The 18,901-nt window shown below is 40.8% G+C and overlaps 1 protein-coding gene across 1 annotated transcript in view; it reads left to right on the top strand.

The window, feature by feature from the left end:
* The window catches only part of ripor2 (RHO family interacting cell polarization regulator 2), a 31,721-nt gene that overhangs the window by 3,403 nt on the left and 9,417 nt on the right, over positions 1-18,901 (top strand). Inside the window, exons 3-13 of the mRNA XM_015030469.1 lie at positions 5,078-5,233; positions 5,399-5,477; positions 5,598-5,621; positions 5,732-5,785; positions 12,783-12,932; positions 13,672-13,735; positions 13,891-13,934; positions 16,119-16,244; positions 16,347-16,495; positions 16,901-17,030; positions 17,693-18,448. Of these exons, the coding sequence (XP_014885955.1) occupies positions 5,078-5,233; positions 5,399-5,477; positions 5,598-5,621; positions 5,732-5,785; positions 12,783-12,932; positions 13,672-13,735; positions 13,891-13,934; positions 16,119-16,244; positions 16,347-16,495; positions 16,901-17,030; positions 17,693-18,448 (1,732 nt within the window). The remainder of the gene's footprint in view (positions 1-5,077; positions 5,234-5,398; positions 5,478-5,597; positions 5,622-5,731; positions 5,786-12,782; positions 12,933-13,671; positions 13,736-13,890; positions 13,935-16,118; positions 16,245-16,346; positions 16,496-16,900; positions 17,031-17,692; positions 18,449-18,901) is intronic.

Here is an 18,901-nt window from a genome sequence, read left to right as displayed (position 1 = left end):
AGCTAGTTTAGATACATTTGCAGTGTTAGATTTACATCCATTTAATTGTATTTGTTTTTTTTTTGCTCAGAAAATATCTCTTTTTGGACACAAACCTAATTTAAATAGGTTCTTATTATTTTAATCTGCCTTTGAGCATTAGCCTCTTCTTTACTAAACTCTATATTAGATAGAACAGGGAATGATAATGCATTCAGATTTTAAATATATGACAATTAAACTATTTTAACCTTAAGATAGAAATATTGTCACCAAGTCATTTCTGATTGCAGTTTTGAACACGTTAAAACTAATAGAAAAATACATATGCTGTGTAGTTCTACGTTACTCTGGAGGTTGCCGTCTAAAATTTTGTTGATGTTATTTTTGCCCATTATGTTTAAAAGGTAATTACGTGTTTGGTCAACTTTAGCTGTTTTAAATATGCATGCAAACATAAATATAGCCAAGATAATCATGGACAGCAGAGAAAACCTTATTTTTTAGCACGACTGATGATGATTATTGCTACTTTACCAAAGTGTAAGATTTTATTAATTGTTAATTAAAAAGATTAGAACAAGAAATGCTATAAGTGAATGTTTAAAATGATTTTTGGAGTCGCAAGGTTTTCCTGCATGCTGCATTTTTTAAATATTGTGTGTATTGCGAGGAAAACTCCTCCTGGCTTTACTACTAATATCAATAATTCTAACTGTCTTACAAACAACTTAAAGTGCTGTTTTTCAAGGATGTACTTCCTGGACTACTAATTACTGGTTTATCCCAGCCAAACCTGACGTACTGCTCCCACTCATGGTATTTTCAGCTGGCTGCGTGTTTCTTAAGCCTTGTAACGTGTGCAGATGCAAAAAGGGGGTAAATCTAAGGGCACAAGTCTGTTTGCAATTCTGTGTCTACGTGCATCACCAAGGCTCATTAGAGGAGAAGAATAGCGCTCAAGAATAGCATCAAACCTGCCAAGGGAGACGGCTGCCACAGTGGGAGAAGACGAGAAGTGTCAGTAATCTGTATAAAACAGTCATTTCGCTGCGCTGACATCACTTCTGAATGATCGCTGCGTTGAGAAGTCGCAGAGCTGCTTCTGTCATTAATGCTTCTCAAATGGGGAAATATTATTACTTTGCGTTTGTGATCCTGATTTAAATGCAAAGACAATTCAAGCTGCTACTTCACAGAAGTGGACATTAAGGCCAAGTTAATATGCTGTTTTTATTTTTTGTAGCTTGGAAACAGATGTTCGGAGACGTTAAGAGGGGCTTTTGCTGCAGTCAGTTTTGTGTGTTAAAGGCTTTTAGAGTTTTGCAGCACTGACCCTGACGGATCACCGACTGTCTGGACAGCGTGGATCATGGTGGAAAAACAAACACGACAGACTTTCACTGATGCTTCTCTTCAGCCTGAAGCTGGAAGTTTAATCAATGGTCACATGTTCATCCTAAAACATTTCCTGTAAACAGAGCTAACGAGATGAGATAATTAAAAAAAAGGAAGAAAACCACACCTCAGGAAGATGCTTCTCTAAAAATGATGCTTATTTCAGAATATGTCTCTCAAACTAAACTGCTCTCATGTTGTCACCTTCCTAAAATAATGGTTTAAAAATATTTCCACAAAGTGATTCTTTTTCTTAAATCATTTTCTGGAAAAAAAAATAGGTTGTGACTTTGGTTTTTTTTTTTTGTTGTTGTTTTTTGGCAAAATTTACTTTCGGGGAAAAAAAATGACATTGTCATTATTTTAGGAAGGTGATGATATATTAACTACAGTTTTACAGGAAACTATTTAAGTTTCCTGAAATTAGGCTCAAAATGTCCCGGAGCTTTTTATTTGTTCTGGAAAAGTTTAAAAGGTCGGATAATTACAGTGAAGGACTTAAAAAAAAAAAAAAAAAAAAGGGGTATTTAAAAAAATTTTACGCCCCCTATCCAGTTGCATTAAAGTTGTATTTGTACATCCTTCCTTCCAAATATGAGACTGGAAAAGTCTCATTTTTGTTCGTTCCTGACATCTTTGCAAAACATTCAAGCGACCCACAGGGTTGCTACAGTTATCACATCAATAGGCTTTTAAGGATGATGTTTTTGACTCCTCCTTCTAGAGATAAAGCACATTCACACTTCCATCCCGGATTTCTCTTTAACAATCTTCTTTTTCGGTGCTTACTTGTCTTCAGCTGTCCTGGTCCTGCTGAGAGAACCCATTTAGAAATGCCCCTGCTCTCTTTTCTCTCTGATCAGACAGTGAATGGTATGGTATTTGTTGGAATGACTCAAGTGTGTGGGCGACTTGCAGCGACAGACGAGTTACACTCTGATAACGAGGGACGTGGAAGGCTGCAGAGATACGGCCTCTGATGCCGCTGCAGCGCGTCACAGTCTGTACGAGTGGCTCTGTTGCTGCTAACGGACTTCTCATGCGTGATACGTGATCACGCTTTGCAGGCATTCATGCATGCTTGCATCCTACAGACGTTGCACTTTTTGTGCAGGGGCGCAAAATCAAATGTATTAGTTGGCATAGAAATTGTGGCATGTGTGCATATGCGTGCTCCTGAGCGTGTCTCCGTCAAGAAGCATTTTTGCACTGCAGCTCATCTGACCCCAAGGCTAAACAGCAGTTTGATTCAGTGTTGCCCTACATTTGTGGCAGCGCCATGTGAACTTCCACTCGCACGTTTCAACTCGTCCGGCTCTGGAATCGGTTGCTTTCGTGTCCCTAAGACGATCGTTTGGTCGAAGGAAAGAATGCAGCTTGCTAAATCTGAGATGCTTTTAAAAACCACGAATGGGGCAAAAATGAGAGTGACGTAAAAAGAATTGTTGGGAGAACAAAAAAAAAAGTGTGGCAGCTCTTTGGTCTCTAAACACGCGCTCCTTATTAACGCAAAAATAATTTGGGGTAAAAGGAGATTGAGTTCAGTCTGCAGTGTTTTTTTTTTGTTATATGAACTTTTGGAACTAACTAATAAAAAACATCAAACAAAACTGTGGATTGACGTTTCCACTTTATTAAATAACAGAATTGTTTGACTGTTTTGTTATTATTATTATTTTAAATGAACCTGAATTGGCTACTTTTAAAACCGGCGCGATGGATTAAATCACAAGATTTGCTAAAAAAACAAAATGACACAAAAGATGGAAGGATGTGGAACTTTCTTTAATTTGAAATACTTGATTATCACGTTGCATTGAACAATGGGCGTTGCTCAAGTGGGAACAAGGCTGAGCTGCAAGTGGGTCAATTTTATTACAGCAGATGAAGATACAGAAGATGCGTGGAGAAATGCCTGCTGTTTAGTGTGGCAGGAGATTTGTAATGCTGTGGGCCATGGAAACCTTATTGGATGTCACCATAAACTACTTTAAATGTCAGGAGATTTTATGTACAAATAGAATGGGTCTAAATGCTCTTATTGTACTTTTTAAAAAAATATAAATATCTAATTCCTTAAATAAATTCACAAGTATCCCGGTAATTGTAATGATATAATTTAAATGACTATTTTTTTCATTTCCTTCAACACCCGACTTGTGCTTAGCTGTACCAGAAGTGTTGTCTTCTTCTTCTTTTTGAATCAGTTGTTGGTTTCTTTGTGAGCCGCCGCCGGGGAGGAGACGGATGAACAGTCGAGTCTCACAGATTGCTCTGAGCTTTATTGGCTCCGTTTTGTAACTTTGCTCTGGAGCAAGATAAACGGCGGCCTTTCTGAGGTCAGTTAAAAGTAGCGGGGGCTCAGAGAGGCCGTGTCCGCATGACTTCCCAGATAGGCACACATACGTGCCATTTCGCACACGCTTCCTGGGAGGTGGTCCGGGCTCCTTAGGTGAAGATGTGATTTGTTAACGTGTTTAACAAGAGAGTCGCAGTGTTACGTATTCTTTTTCTGCAAAAAGGAAAAAGTTTCAGATTACCAAACAGATTTTAGTACCAGATGGAGATCATCAAATGTAATACAGAATATGTTTGGAATGATTATATCATTTATTGATTAAAAAAACCCCTTGATATATGACGAAAACTAACTGTCAACCTCTTTAAATCATTAACTTATGATAACTTTTCAAATGTTTGGTAAAAATTAGTTTAATTTCCACAGCCACTCCCAGGCATATTAAAATCCATTAAAAAAAAATAAAATAAAATACAAGAAAAGATGAGAAACAAAGTTTTCATCAGTATGGAAAGGAAATGAGGAACCTTCTCCTTATGGGTCCCACCTGCCAAACTGGATCAAATAATGCCCCACCACAACATCCAGGAGGTCAAAAGGAACCGAGAACAATATCTAAAGCAGGACAGGCATCTCTAAAGGTTAAGGTCAGAGTTCAAATTCAAAAAGAAGGAAAGAGACTCTGCAAAAAATGCTTGTTGGGAGAGTTTCGAGGTGAAAACCAGTACTGACTAATAAGAGATAATCAAATCTCCACGTAAAGACCCAATTCACATGAGACAAAACAACATCTTACTGATGACTGGACTGATGAGACAAAAAGTTTTGAACTCTGACACCTCTACCATGAAGACTGTCCAGCCATCAGCTTGTGGCGGCCATGATCCAAGGCCATACCTGCATGTCTTTCTCTGAAGTGCACCGAAAGGGGCCCTGCAGAGTTTGAACTGGATTGAGACGCTGTGGCACGACTATAAATAGACTGTTCATGCTTTAAACCCTCCAGTGTGGCTGGATTAAAACAATTCTTCCAAGAAAAGTGGACCAATTACCTTTTATAGAGATGTAAAAGACTCGCGGCCAGCCACCACAAACGCTACATGACAACTGTTGACGCCAAGGGTGGCACAACCAGCATTAAAGTTTGCTGTTGTTTTTTTTTTTTTTTTTCACGTAGGTAAAGCCATGTTTGGATCATTTCTCTGACTAAGTGAAACCATCATTTGTAAACTGTTTTTGTTGTATTTACTCAGGTTATCCTCAGTAAATGGTAAGAAATATGCAAGTGTCTAATCCGAATGCCTTTTCTCGACACTATTCACACCAGTTCTGGTTTGGAGTTTGTCAAAGTCATTGACCCGGTGGAATATAAAATCCTCATCCGTCTTTCTGCGTCTGCAGCTGTAACTCGTTCATTGGGAACTCCGCGGTGCCGAAGAAGCCTCAGTCGAAGCCCAAGAAGCCCCACCTATCTGGCCAAAAAGGCAGCAGCAGCTCCAGGGAGCCGCAGCCCAAACGACTGGAGGAGGTCTACACGGCTCTCAAACAAGGCTTGGAGTGAGTAACTCACACTCTCGTGTTCATCCAGTCATCGTCGTTAACATTCCCACCTGGGAGCGAGTTTAGACTGATCTCATAAATGTTTAAGTTTAAGAGATTTGCTATTTCCTTTGAGTGATCCGTGAAGATTTTTATCAAACGTTTTCTTTACCTGCTGCTCAGTGAATATCTTGAAGTTCATCAGACGGAGCTGGATAAACTCACATCTCTGATGAAAGACATGAAGAGGAACTCTCGCCTGGTGAGATGCATGAGAACACGTCAATGTGGTTTAACACTGCGCATGCAAATATTAGGTTTAAGCAACATAAACATTTATATTTTATTACTTTTCCTAACTTTCTGTGTTGTTATTCTCCAGGGAGTGCTGTATGATCTCGACAAGGTAAGCCAATGGAGGTTGCGTTGAAAAACACAGAGACGTTTTTGCATCAAAATGCCATGCGCTGCCGCATTGTTGTTGTAGTGAAGCTGGCTTTCTGTGTCTTCCTGCAGCAAATCAAAAGCATTGAGAGGTACATGAGGCGCCTCGAGTTTCACATCAGCAAGGTAAGGATTGCTGAGGTCCCAGTGGGTTCTTATTATTTTAGGGCCCTTTGTACCTTAAAAATGTTTTAACAGTTCTGACCTGAATCTTTCATACAAGCTTTTTTTCCCCCTTATTGTTTTTTCCCCCTTGTACCCAGATATTCATAAAAACAGAAAATGTAAAAGGAGTAGAGGTTTCATGCCTTTTGCATATTACAGGCATTTCAATCTCTCCAAATAATGTAGCTAACATAATTCTTCAGGTTTGCTTCTTATTTGTGTAAAGGATATGTTTTATTTAAGTGCAGCTATTTCTGTATGTTATCCGCCAAGAACTTTGGTCAAAATCTGTTGTTTTTATAGGGGGTTATTATGTAAAATCGACTTTCTGTGCGTTATATCTCACATAGTGCCATTTTATAGCACAATCAACTAACCATGTTACATTCAGCAGTTATAAAATTTCTCTATATATCGAGCTTAAAATGTTTATGTACATTTTAAGCTATTAAGAAGCTATTTCTGACACTTTTTAAAGATTGGGCAGAAAATTTCGATCAGTGCACCCTACTGACCAAAGTGAACGTCCGATGGGTTCTGCTCTTGAGTTCTCGTGAAGCATGTACAAATTTGTTCCTGTTTTTGCCACCTGTCTCATTTCTCTGATCTTACAAGAGCAGCTTCCAATGACAAACGAAAAAGACAAACTCTACTTTCCATATTTTCTAAAATGTGAAAGTGTTTATTAGGTATTGTGATATGTCTGCCCTTTAATACCGTATTTTTCAGCCGCTACTTTTTCCCCACGTTTTGAACCATGCGGCTTACAGCCCGGTGCGGTTTTTCTGTGGATTTTTCGTCAACCACCAGGGGGCGCTTTAGCAGAAAGTGAATCATTGGAAGTCAAAATTGGAAATCAAAGAAGAAAGCGCTAATTTTCATTTACAACAAGCACATGCTAGCAGCAGGCACGACGGAGAAATGTTTTCAAACTCGTTCCCCCTCATCATGGAAACAACACGAAGAAGTTCATATGATGCAGCTTTTAATTTGAAGGTTATCGATCTGACAGTACAGATCGGTAGCCGCTACCTGGCGTGAACGAATCCATGGTTCAGCGTTGGAGATGGAGGACTGCGTCCTTAATAGCTGATTTATTAAGGCTTAATATGTACGTTTCCAGGTTTTTTTTTGTTTTGTTTTGTTTTGTGTTTTTTGTTTTTTGTTTTTTTGTAATTTGTAGGAGGGGATTAGAGTGAGGTGCGCTCAATAGTCAGGAAAATACGGTAGCTTAAATGTATTCTATTTTTTTTTTTTTTTTTTATTAGACCAAAAGCCATGAGAGCTCTCTTTTTATATTATTTATTTATTTTTGTTCCTGTTTGGATAATAAGTTTAGGTTCCCTGCTGTTCTAATGCTTACGACAAGAAAAAGAAAACGTTTTTCCCCTTTTATACCTTTTGTTGTAGTCTCCTCACAGGCTCCCAGTTGGGGTCCGTAATCTCCAGCATTTTTTTTTTGTAGGTCCTACAAGCTTGCAAGTCTCTTTGACTGTTCTTCCACATCCTCTGTTGTAGTCCAACATAGCTTGCTGGGCATCAAATCAGACCTGACAGCAGGTTATCAGAGCACACGCGTCAAAACAACTGCACAGATCCGACTGTAACTATGGTTACCTTCAAGACGGCCTTTGAAGTCAAATTGGGAATTCAAGGAAGCCATCTACCTGGAATGTTAACCCTCTGTAGCCATACGCAAGATTTAGGACAATGAACTGCTTTAGTCCCGTGGAACGGGACTAAAGCAGTGAAAGAGATTGTGTTTTGAACTGATTTGTAATGCAAAGCTTTTCCTTTTTTTCGAGGACAGGAAGGAGTAATGAATTTGGATTAGGTGTGACTGAGGAGGTTTTTAAATGCGGGAAAAGGAACATGAAAAAAATATGTCAGTCGCGTCATACTAGGCCACGTCTCTGAAGTCATAAAGTATTTCTGCACTGAGCTTTTCTTTGACACCGGTGACAAACAAAACGTAGCGATGTTTCCTCCGCGTTATGAAGATGTCACGGGATGGTGTTGAGCAACCAAAGACTCAGACTTTCAGCTTGAAATCCAGCTTCATTTTGATGCCCTCTCTGTTCTTGCTGACTCAGAACAGAAATAGATTTAAGCGTAGCTGCAAATATTTGGAGAAGCAAAGGATTGTCTGATTTACCTTGTCATGCAGGTTTGAAGCCTCCAGTCTCTCTCTATCAGGTTAAATTTAGCTCCGACTGTTTTTCTGTTTTGCTCGCAGGTGTAATATTAGCATCATGTTCACTGATGTTTTCTGCAGTCTCATTACTGACTCTGGATTGTTTGTAAAAGCTTCACAAACTTTTCTTCCTTTCCTTGAAATTACTTTTCTGTGGTTCCTATTTTCTGGAACAGAAATCACTATTAGAAAAATAAAAATAAAATGCACAGTTTATATTCTGTCAAGAAAGTGTATACAAAATACAGTTTTGGCAAGGATATGTAAAGCAGAGCTATACAAAGACCTGCTTAGTTGACTATCTGAAAGAAAGTGCTTCAGCTGGTCATGAATGGAAGATTTGTGATACATTTTTAAGATGAAAAACTGAAAAACAAGAGGCATATGTTTTTGTAATTTTTTTTTTTTTTTAAACATAAATTTTTTTATTCCATTTCGTACTTGCACAGGGTGACGTATACCGAAGAGATAACAGCAGCAGCATCAGAGATGCCGTTAGATTTATGTTGCTTTTGGATAATCACTGGATTTACGATTCAAAATGAGACGCGAGCTCCAGAGCACCGGCACGTGCCATTTTCTCTCGTCTCCGAAAAACATATCTGTTCATCTCTGCTGCAGCTGGGAGCTCAGGTGTGAACGTGTTTAAGCCCAGACTCGGCCGCGTCTCTTTGTGCCGAACAGCTGCCACGAGGGACAACTTAACAATCGTCGATCAGCGGGGTTGTTAGTTTGCGAGTCACATCAGCCCGCGCTTTTGTTCCCCGCGTCACCTGCAGATGTCTGCGCTGTAATTGGCACGCATGGAGGAGGCAGGTGGCACAACACAACCAACCTCTATGATGTCCTGCATGGGACGAAGTCTGTAGCCACTGGTTGGGTTAGTGTGTGTGTGGGGAGCGGTATCAGCAGGGCATCATTAAAAAGATGAGTGACGCAGACTGAAGGTGAGCAGAGCAGCTGCCAGGCACCATCTCCCTTTCCGAGGGCGGGCGTGTTTTGGTACTAACCACATGCCAAATTCAACCCAGGATGAGTGTGAATACTTTGCATGTGATTATTTTTAATAAAGGGCATTTACTGCTGCCTCCTCTACCGCCATCTTGATTGTTAGTCTGTAAACACACACACACACACACACAGCTCCCCAGAGAGGGTCCGGGTGTTTGGTGGGGCCTGCAGCTTTTTAATCTGCTTATAATCACTTGCTCCTGGGCATGAAATGTAGGTGGGTGTGCGCCATTATCCAGCAATTCTCGATAATGTCCACGTCTTAAGAGGATTTTTAGCAAAATCCCGTAGATTCTGTTAAAATTACACAGTCTATTTGGATATTATTAGGCTCAAATACAATCCTGTAAAATTCCCAGTGAAACTTAATTGGTCGACAGCATAAGAACATTGCTTAACAAATATTTAGTCTGCTTCTCACAAGGACCAAAATTGATTCCCTAGTAAAGATGTTCCCAAAACTCTCAGCTGGTTCTCCAAGCTCGCTGGGGTTTTTTTCCCCCTCCAGCACTCTGAGCTGTAATTAAAACACTTCAAAAGAGAACTGATTTTAGCATATATTTAGATTTAATCTATCTTAATAACCACTTACCAGATGTGCTGGCCAAGAGCCAAAACAGAAAGGATTTTTTTTTTTCATTGAATGACCCTTTAAGGTTGTACAACTACTGAGCTTTGCAGATAAGTGAATTTGTATTGCATGAACTTGTTCTACATTCTGGCATGTCATAATTGAAAACTTATTTGATAGGCCAACACAAAGTAGTATATAGCTGCTCAACTGATGGCTGTTCTTATGGCAGATTCTCCCACCTGAGCGGTGGATCTCTGCAGCTCATCCAGAGCTACCATGGGACTCTTGGCTGCTTCTCCAATTAATGCTTTCCTATATCTGGCCTGTCAGTTTAGGTGAATATCTATGTAGGTTTCCAGTTATGTCACTCTTTATATTTTATCCACAATTTATCTCTAAAAAAAAAAAAAAATCCCTGAGCTCTTCACAGCACCTCGGTACTTGAGTTGATATTGCGGTTTTTTCTCTGTTTGCCAAGTAGATGTCTGAAGTTGTTGCGCTGAAATTTATTTAAGGACATCGGCGTAAAGGAGCCCCTTTAATGCATGACACACTTTTCCGATTCAAGGGTTCTTATATTTTGAAGAACCATATTTCATTTTTCACTCGTTCGTCTCACTTCACTATTATTTACCACTTTTTGTTGGTTTACCACATAAAATCCCAATAAAATGCATTATGGTTTGTTGCAACAAAAGCACTGTATTTAACTGTTTGTTTTTTTCTTATTGCTTCACTTTAATGATTCTGGTTAAATCTACTCAATCCTAATGTTTTCTGTTAATGCAAATCCCTGTACGACTAATGAGACCAAATCTTGAATGCCTCTTCAGGACCCTCCTTATAAGCGAGCGAGGTGCATCTGATCCTGTGTGCCTGTGTTTGTCTTGTTTGGAGAGGAGAATCTGTACTGCTGTCTGTCAGAATGGGCTGGAAACGAGACATGTTGGATTTTGAGCCATCTGTCTGTGTCGCGGTTCTCTCTCTGTTTGTATTTTTTCCTTTCATGTTTCTTCTTTCTCTGGGGTCCAATGTGCCCAAGGCAGAGCAATATGCTGATGGACGGCCTCTGGAAGAAGGCTTGGCTGACCTTCACAAGTACATGTCCTCGAAGGCAGCGAGCGGCCGCTGTAATTGGGGACAAAAATTAGCTTCGTTATCCAACAATGATAGGATAATGGCTATTAATCAGCTCTGATTTGTTAGAGCCCATTTTTCCCAGTTTTCCTCCAAAGAAGCATCACTTTCTCTCAATGAGTAGGAACCTTTTGGTTCCTACACAGGCTGGAAAAGTTTTGAATTTCATTTAAGCATTTTCAAGTTCCAGGTTTTATTTTTACAAAAGTGGTAAAAGAATATGTGTATGAAGATATTTCCCTTCCATCCATCTGGGTGTCAGTTTGTCTGTCCACCTGCCACTTCATCCCTCCATCTATTCATATTTTAATCATGCTCACAACTCAAATATCCACCTTAACTTTATTGTAAAACTTTCTATTCACACTGCATTAATGGCTTTAAAAAGGATTGAAATCATTTGTGGTTTGAAAATTATTATATGTCGGATTCCTGTGTAATTGGGCATGTATCTTGTTTTCTCATTTCTAATCAGGATGAGAATTTTGATTAATCTTTTTCACGACAAATTCCAATTAAGGGTGTTTTTAAAAAAAAAACTGTATTGTAGGAATTACTTCTTTTTTTTACCATTTTCTCCACTGTTCAGTAAATATCAGTAAAATTGAAAATGTGATTAAATGCACATGTACTGTGTGTAGTGTTTTCTCCAAAAGCACAGAACGTTTCTCAACAGAGATATTTGTGTGTGCTACAATGCAGCCACAGAAGTCATAAATAGTTCTTATCGACTCTTGTATAATTATCGCATTAACACCACAAAATATTGTGAAAAACGTAATTCCGTATCGTATCTCCCACCCATGAGGCGCAGCATGACACGCTGAAACATTTCAGATCAACTCCAGCCTCTGGATCTCCTTTACGACGAGTAAACACAGCGTGTGAGGTTAGACGTTGTTCTGAGGCCGGTTCCAGCTGCTGCCGCTTCGCCACATACCACAGACAGACAGGCAGACGGGCTGGGCCCCTGCTCCGGGGCAGGCTGGTGGGCCGCTCGGTTTGAGGTGGAGCTGCTGGGATCGCCGTGGGTGTGAGATTTAAATCTGACATCATCTGACTTGATTTTCAAAACCCATCGAACAGAAACTTTCCAGCGTGAACCTCCGATTGCGTCCTCATCTTAAAAGTCTCTCCGACACACGGTGTTTCATAAATAAATGGCAGCTATTAGGACAAGAGGAGCCAGACTGGCCCGTTCGCTCCAGCATCTCCCTAATGAGTGCCATAAAAAGCACTCAGCATCAATATTTCAGCGCTGGCACCAGTCAGGCAGCTGTATCTCCCTTTGATGAGGTTCACCAGAGGTGTTTTGTTTTGCCGGGCTGCCACTTTGATCATATGTGACTTCAGGAAGGTAAAAAAAAAAAAAACAGAAATTAGAAGTCCAGAAACTGCTTTCAGAATTTGTTACTCGGCACTACTTCAACCTTTGAGTATCTGCTTTGTTTTAATATTTCTAGGCTAGTTGGATTGAGATAACCAGTTAAACTTGCTTCTTTATGTACTTAGCTCTATTTCAACCTTGCATATAAATTGCATTTAATGTTTTGGGGAAATAATGTGAGATTTAGATTTCATATGTGGAAATTGAAGTAAGGGGGAAAAAAAGTATGTTGAGATGACAGAAGATGCTGCGGTATCTAATCTGCATCTCTTCTGAACCCTCGTCATTTTTACCTCGCAGTAAATTATCCGGACGTTGATGGAGATGTTCCTCGTTTCTGTGCTGTTCTGTAGAGCATAAACTCAGGCTGCTTTTGAAACCTGAAATCCTCTCCAGCTGAGCTCTAAGCCCAGTCTGACGGTACCTCAGAAGGGAAGCATCCCACTGTGTCACAGACTGGGGTCCTTAAAGCCTGCGGCTACACATATTCATACCAGCTGCAGACAGTTTACCTTAAGACTCTTCTGGTTTGTGTGTCCTGTCATTTATGGGTTTTGCATACATTTTCCATCCTTCTCTTTGTGTATTTTCCTCCTCCTGTTTAAAATAGAAACTGTATACGACCGTCCGCTTTCTCCTAAATGTTTGTCCTCAGGTGGATGAGCTGTACGAAGCTTTCTGTATCCAGAGCCGCCTGAAGGACGGTGCCATCAGGATGAAGCAGGCCTTCTCCTCCTCTCCCTCCACCAAAGGCACCAAAGAGAGCATCGCAGAGGTCAACCGCCGGTACAAGGAGTACACCGAGGTACTGCAGGAAAACTCTGCAAATATTAGGCTTGTAGATAAACACGGTGGTTTTAGTTACATTAACCTCAAAGCATCTTTTTTTTTTTTTTGCCAACTTTTTTATTACATTACAACAACAAATATTAACGTATTTTAATGGGATGGACCAAAGCTTTAAGTAGAAAATACTTGCGAGATCAACTCCAGCTGTTCGGTAAAGCTTGTTGGAGAACTTTAGCGATCGACATCATCTTGAAGAAACCAGGAGTCAGGTCAAGGAGAAAGTTGTGCAGATGTTTAAAGTAGAATTGGGTTATAAAGCAACACCTCAAGCTCTGAACATTTCAGGCAGAACTGTCCAAGTGATTGGGAAAGTGAGTGGAACTAAATAAGTCTTAAAAACAACCACAGAAATCTTTGAATGACCCCCAGAAAGCACAGAAAAAGACCACTTTAAAAGACTAAGTGACTATCTGGGTTCTTTGAAGCAAAGAGTAGTTGAACCTCTTCACAGATCTGTATTACTGTTTACATCGCGCTAGACAACACCTACAACATATTACAGGGACAACTATTTACCCTCATTCGTAAACACCTCTGCCTTTAAATCCCCCTCAAACACTCACACCTGTGTCCTCACCTGTCCATAAATGCTCAGAGGAGTCCTCCACCGCACTTTGGTGTTGAATCAGTAGATAACTCTTTCCTCTTTCTGTGAATCCTTTTTGTTTGACCTTATTTTATTTTATTTTGTCTAGAACATGAGTGCTTTTGAGAGCGAACTGGAGAATCTGCTTGGGGAGTTTCACATCAAAATGAAAGGTGAGTTCACTCAAAGGAAAAGTACCGTGATAATTTGGATTTCTCTTTTTAATCCTATAAAAATGTTTGCTAATTTGGCCTGAATTTGAAGTTTGTAGTTACATGGATATTTTGGTTACAATTTACCAATTGTCCCATTTTTTCTGTTTTGATAGGATTGGCAGGCTTTGCTAGGCTCTGTCCTGGAGACCAATATGAGGTAAGCATGTTTTCATTTTCTTCTTAATAAAAACCAACCTACTAACATAAGAAATTTGAAAATTCACCAAGTTTAGTTCATGTTCTTAAATTCTTCAGTAATAAGTGAAATACTGCGGCTGAAATATTCTGCTGATTCTGACCAGATCGACTTTATGCTCACAAACGACACCCAGTGGATTTAAAAGCTTAAGCCGTCACACTGCCCTTTCCCCTCAGCTTTGGGTTGTTCCTTTCCCTAAAGTAATAAAGCAGTTGTTTCAAGACCCCGAGGCGAAACATGCTTATGTTTTTGAGGATGAGGAGAAATCCAGTTTTTAAACCTGTTTAGTTCGAGTGATTGTTGCCCAAAATTATCTTTCTTACAAAAGTTGACCCAATTTTGTTTGTGTCATTAGATTCCATGCCATCATCCATATATAGTGCCGCTTCCTGTTTTTGACTCTTTGTTGTGTTTTAAGCTTACTTTGAAAGCCATTTTTCCATCTTCTCTGATATTAGCTGTACTGTGCATCAAATCGGTATTTAAGGGTTTAGCTTTATTCATATGTCAGTGTCAAATCTGCAAAGTCAGATTCTGGTCTGTTTTTGTAGTTTTGATATGTCTTATTTATATAGCGTCTACATTTTTAGTGATTCATAAAATTAAACTTTTACAAGGAGCAGTTATAACTTAGCTCTGAGAGCATATAATATTTATTTCTCACTTTGTTTCTGGGGACAGTCAGATGGCTGTTGCTTATTAACTGAATCTCTTGTATGCTTTACTGCATTCTGCACATGTTTATTATCCCACATTTTCCACAAAAACTCGACAAAACACGATCCCAAAACAAATGAGCGCCCTCTTGTTTTGTCTGACTCGCGGCTCTACACAATACACATCAGGTAACGTCTCAGGGTTGAAATTTATTCTAGAAATGCAGGCTTGCTGTCAGATGGGGGTAAAGGAGAGGAGTCACTTTCAACCTAAGTGAAGCGTATGGAGGCGCTTGAAAAGGTCATTCAAAAGGTTGACCTTTAGATGTGATAGATTGTGGCGGTTTACTTTTCGACACAAAACACTGACAACCGGCGATCAGCAATTATCTAAATATGTTTCGAGAAGCCATTTGAACTTGTCATCTGCTTCCTTAACCCCTGCTGCTATTGGGAAAATTACCACTGTGAAGAAAACGGATGTCGCAAGATGAGCAGTTTCTTAAGCAGACAGTCAAAATTTCAATCAAAGTGGGCGCAAAAAAAAGAAAGAAAATCCCAATCATAAGCAAATAAAAAAGCCAAAGTGAAGGATTAGATTATAGAAGCAATAAAGTGACGAAGATGGCCTGTCTAAGAAAATAGTTTGATTAATGCTGCATGAAGTATATATTTCTAAAAAGATCAGAGGAAAACAGGAAAGTTCAGAGGCCTTTCAAAGTTTGTGCAATGTCCACACCCTTTGTTGAGCAAAAATTACTAAATTCGCTTTACTTGGATTTACTATGCAAACAACTTTACATAATAGTTTCAGTGGAAGCCTTTATGTGCCAAAATAATCCAGCTTGTTATAAAATATAATGTCACAGTGATTGCCAGTGTTGAATAGAAGGATGCTAATAAATATGGACTGAATAATATTTATTCATGCTTCCTGTATTAAAATGATTGAATATCACCACAATGTGGCCTAACGTATTATGCACTGACATGTAGTGAATCCTTGGAGGATGAATTTCTAACACTTTTTATTAAATTACATTAATTAGAGCTGTTTTTGTTTTCTGTGCAGATTCAGTCAGATTTAAAGTTAATTGTATCTTATTTATGCCACATGCTATCATTGTTCAAAGTATATTAACGAGTTTTTGATGTTTTTTCATGTGAAAGCCTGCCAAAGTGTACAAAAGGGGCTGCATAAAACAGCTCGCACAGTTTATACCCCTGTTTTCACTTTGGTTATATTCATAAGGGAATGAAACTTCTCTGTTCTCCAAGTCCTTAAACTTCATTATAGCTGCCAGTCAGAAGTCAGCTAAAGAAGACAATTAAATATTTAGCAGCTACATTGTTGAATATTACATTGAGAAGCTGATAGAGGATTACATTTTGTATTAAGAGAAGATAATATACTGCATCTGAATAGTACTCGGTAATTAGAATAATTTTACGTCAAAGTCTCGCTTCTTTTTGTCCCGTCCGTCAGATTTTCATGCGGTACGGTCGGCAGCGCTGGAAGCTGAAGGGGAGAATCGAAGTGAACTCCAGGCAAAGCTGGGACGGAGACGAGATGGTCTTCATGCCCCTCATCTCCGATCTCATCAACATCAAGGTGCCGCAGAGAAAACACGGTTACAAAACGCCGAGCGGCTGCAGTCGAGTCGACTCTCCCGCCCTGAGGTCAGGGATTGAAACGTGCGTTTGCCTTCGACAGGTGACCGAGCTGAAGGGTTTGGCCACTCACATGCTGGTGGGCAGCGTCATCTGTGAAACCAAGGAGCTGTTCACAGCCATGCCCCAGGTGGTGGCTGTGGATGTCAATGACCTGGGAACAATCAAGCTCAACCTGGAGGTGACGTGGTAGTAAGTAGACGTTTGTAAGAATTAACAACCTCAAAGTCACATTTTGTGATAAAATAAAAAAGCGTTCCTCCGTCGTTTCGTCATTTTAAGTTTTAAGTCAATCTTGGTAGAGTAAGTTGTTTATCCCCAGCATATGGAAGACATTGCTGCATAGCAGAGCTGTGGGATGCAGCCAATGTCTATTTTGATCCGTTTAGAGTCTATTACTGGACTTGCCATATGTTCACTTCATATTCAGAACGCCCACAACTGTTAGGAGCTGCAAACACAGTGCTGGTGTGTAGCTTGTGGTGTCCTGCCACCTAGTGGGGAAACATTAACTTTGAAGAAGAAAAATGAGCAGTTCAATGAGTTCCTTCTTGGAACCCTACACATAATTCATATAATTTTCTTTCACTCTTTCAGCCCCTTCGATGTTGAAGACCTGACTCTGTCATCGGGCAACTTGAGCAAAGCTGCAGCCCTCCAGAGACGAGTATCTGTCTACAGCCAGGGTACTCCGGAGACCCCCACCTTCCAGGACAGCTCCTTCTTTGTAAGTCCAAGCACTACCTGTGCTGCATGACAAAACAAACCAAATCATTTTTGTACATCATCAGTTTTGCACTAACCCTCGTCCATCCGGTTCCTCGTCATAATGCCCTTCGGTGTCTCATAATCCTGCTCTTGCTCATACCCCAAACGCCCCTCTCCCTCATCCCTCTGTGCTCTGGGTAAAGAAGTGGCCGCCGTATCCCGTCGAGCGCCAGCGCCTCTCCTTCCTCCAAATGCTGCGAGAAACGCTGCTGGAGAAGCTAAGGCGCAGCCGCTCTTTTGGTGACCTGGCCTCGCTCCGGCCCAGGCCCAGATCCAGTCTGGAGGTCTATGTGAGTGTGTTGTGTGCCCCCTCATCAGCCCACCGCCGCCCCTTCTCTGGAACCCTAACTGTGTTGCACCTGCCTCACTGAAACAACCAAGCTGGGTTTGTCCGGCTTCACTCTAAAATCCTCAGAATTGCATGTGTGGTAGTTTGCTTGTGGATGTGCATGACTTGCTTCTAGCCATTCATGCTATGCATGAATCATTTTAGTCCTAAGTCTTAAAAGAGAAGAGCTAAAGCTGTCGTTTCTGATCGTTCCTGTCTAAGACGCTCAGATTTGAAATTGCCTTGCTGTCTTCGATGTTTTTAAAGTCTGACTCCTTTCTTTGCCTTTCCAGTCGACTTTACCGGACGACATCTTTGAGAATGGTGGCTGCGGTGTGGCCGAGTGCAAACGTCTGTCCTTCACCTTCTCTGACACATCGGGGTCTTCGCCCAGCCCCGCCCAGAGCTCCTTCTCCCAGAGCCAGTCCAACCCCGAGATCACCGTCACTCCTCCAGACACAGATTCGTTACCCACCCCCATCCTGCAGACCATGGAGGACTCCATTGCAGAGGAGCATCTAGAGGAGGAAGAGGAAGAGGAGGACGAGGAGGAGGAAGTGTACGAGGAGGACGGGGAAACGGGAAGCAGAGGGAGCAGGAACAGTGCCAGCCTTGCCAGCGACGAAGCCGACGTCGCCGACTCGGAGTGGGAGCGCACCGAGTCCCAGCGCAACTCCATCTCCAACTGCGGCTCGGCCGCGCCGTCGCTGTGCTCTGATGGACACCTGTCCACCGTGGCGCCCGAGGACGTCTTCCTGGACCACGCCGACGAACTGAAGCCAGTGGAGCTGGACACGGAGGAGCCGGGCAACCTGACCAGGCAGCTTGTGAAGAGGCTGACGTCGTCAGAAATCGTCTCACCTGCCGGAAGCTCGACTGAAGGCGGGGGGAGTCTGGGCTGGGCGGGGGAGGGGAGCAGGGCTTTCCTGGAGAGCAGCCTGGAGGAAGCCATCCACAACCTGCTGACCAAGCTGGAGTCGCTGACCCATCGCTGCAGGGAGCTGCAAGACCTGGAGCAGGAAGTGATGCGCCTGGAGGACCTGCTCAAGGTGATGATCACATCAAGGACCGCTATCTATGATGATAAGTGTCTGAGAGAGGCAGCAAATGATAATCACACTCACTGTTAGCTTAAAATTATTATTACTGCCCCAGTTCCTAAACATTAAAAACATAATCTTTATTTTATTTTTTTTTTGTTTTTGTTTTTCTGCAAGAACAATACAAAATAATACAAAATTGTGAAGTGGCAGGAAATTATGCATGTTTGGATTGCTATGTGAATGCTCGGGGTTGCTAGGTAACAGCACTGTCCTGTCGATCATGACTTATCAATCAGTACATTTTTGAAATGACTCACTTTTCCAGACACCCAAAAACATTAACTTATTTCCAAAAATGTTCTGTTTTTTTTTTTTTTTTTTTTTTTTTTTTTTTTTTTGTTTTTTAAAAAAAAAATTACAACGAAAAGAAAAAAAAAACATTAAAAAAAATATTTTTTA

This window comes from Poecilia latipinna, unplaced genomic scaffold (genome assembly GCF_001443285.1).
Source record: "Poecilia latipinna isolate Pla-1442-1.1 unplaced genomic scaffold, P_latipinna-1.0 Scaffold183, whole genome shotgun sequence".
Classification (NCBI taxonomy): domain Eukaryota; kingdom Metazoa; phylum Chordata; class Actinopteri; order Cyprinodontiformes; family Poeciliidae; genus Poecilia; species Poecilia latipinna.
The sequence above is the reverse complement of the archived record's forward strand: the minus strand, read 5'-3'. Positions and strand labels throughout refer to the sequence as shown.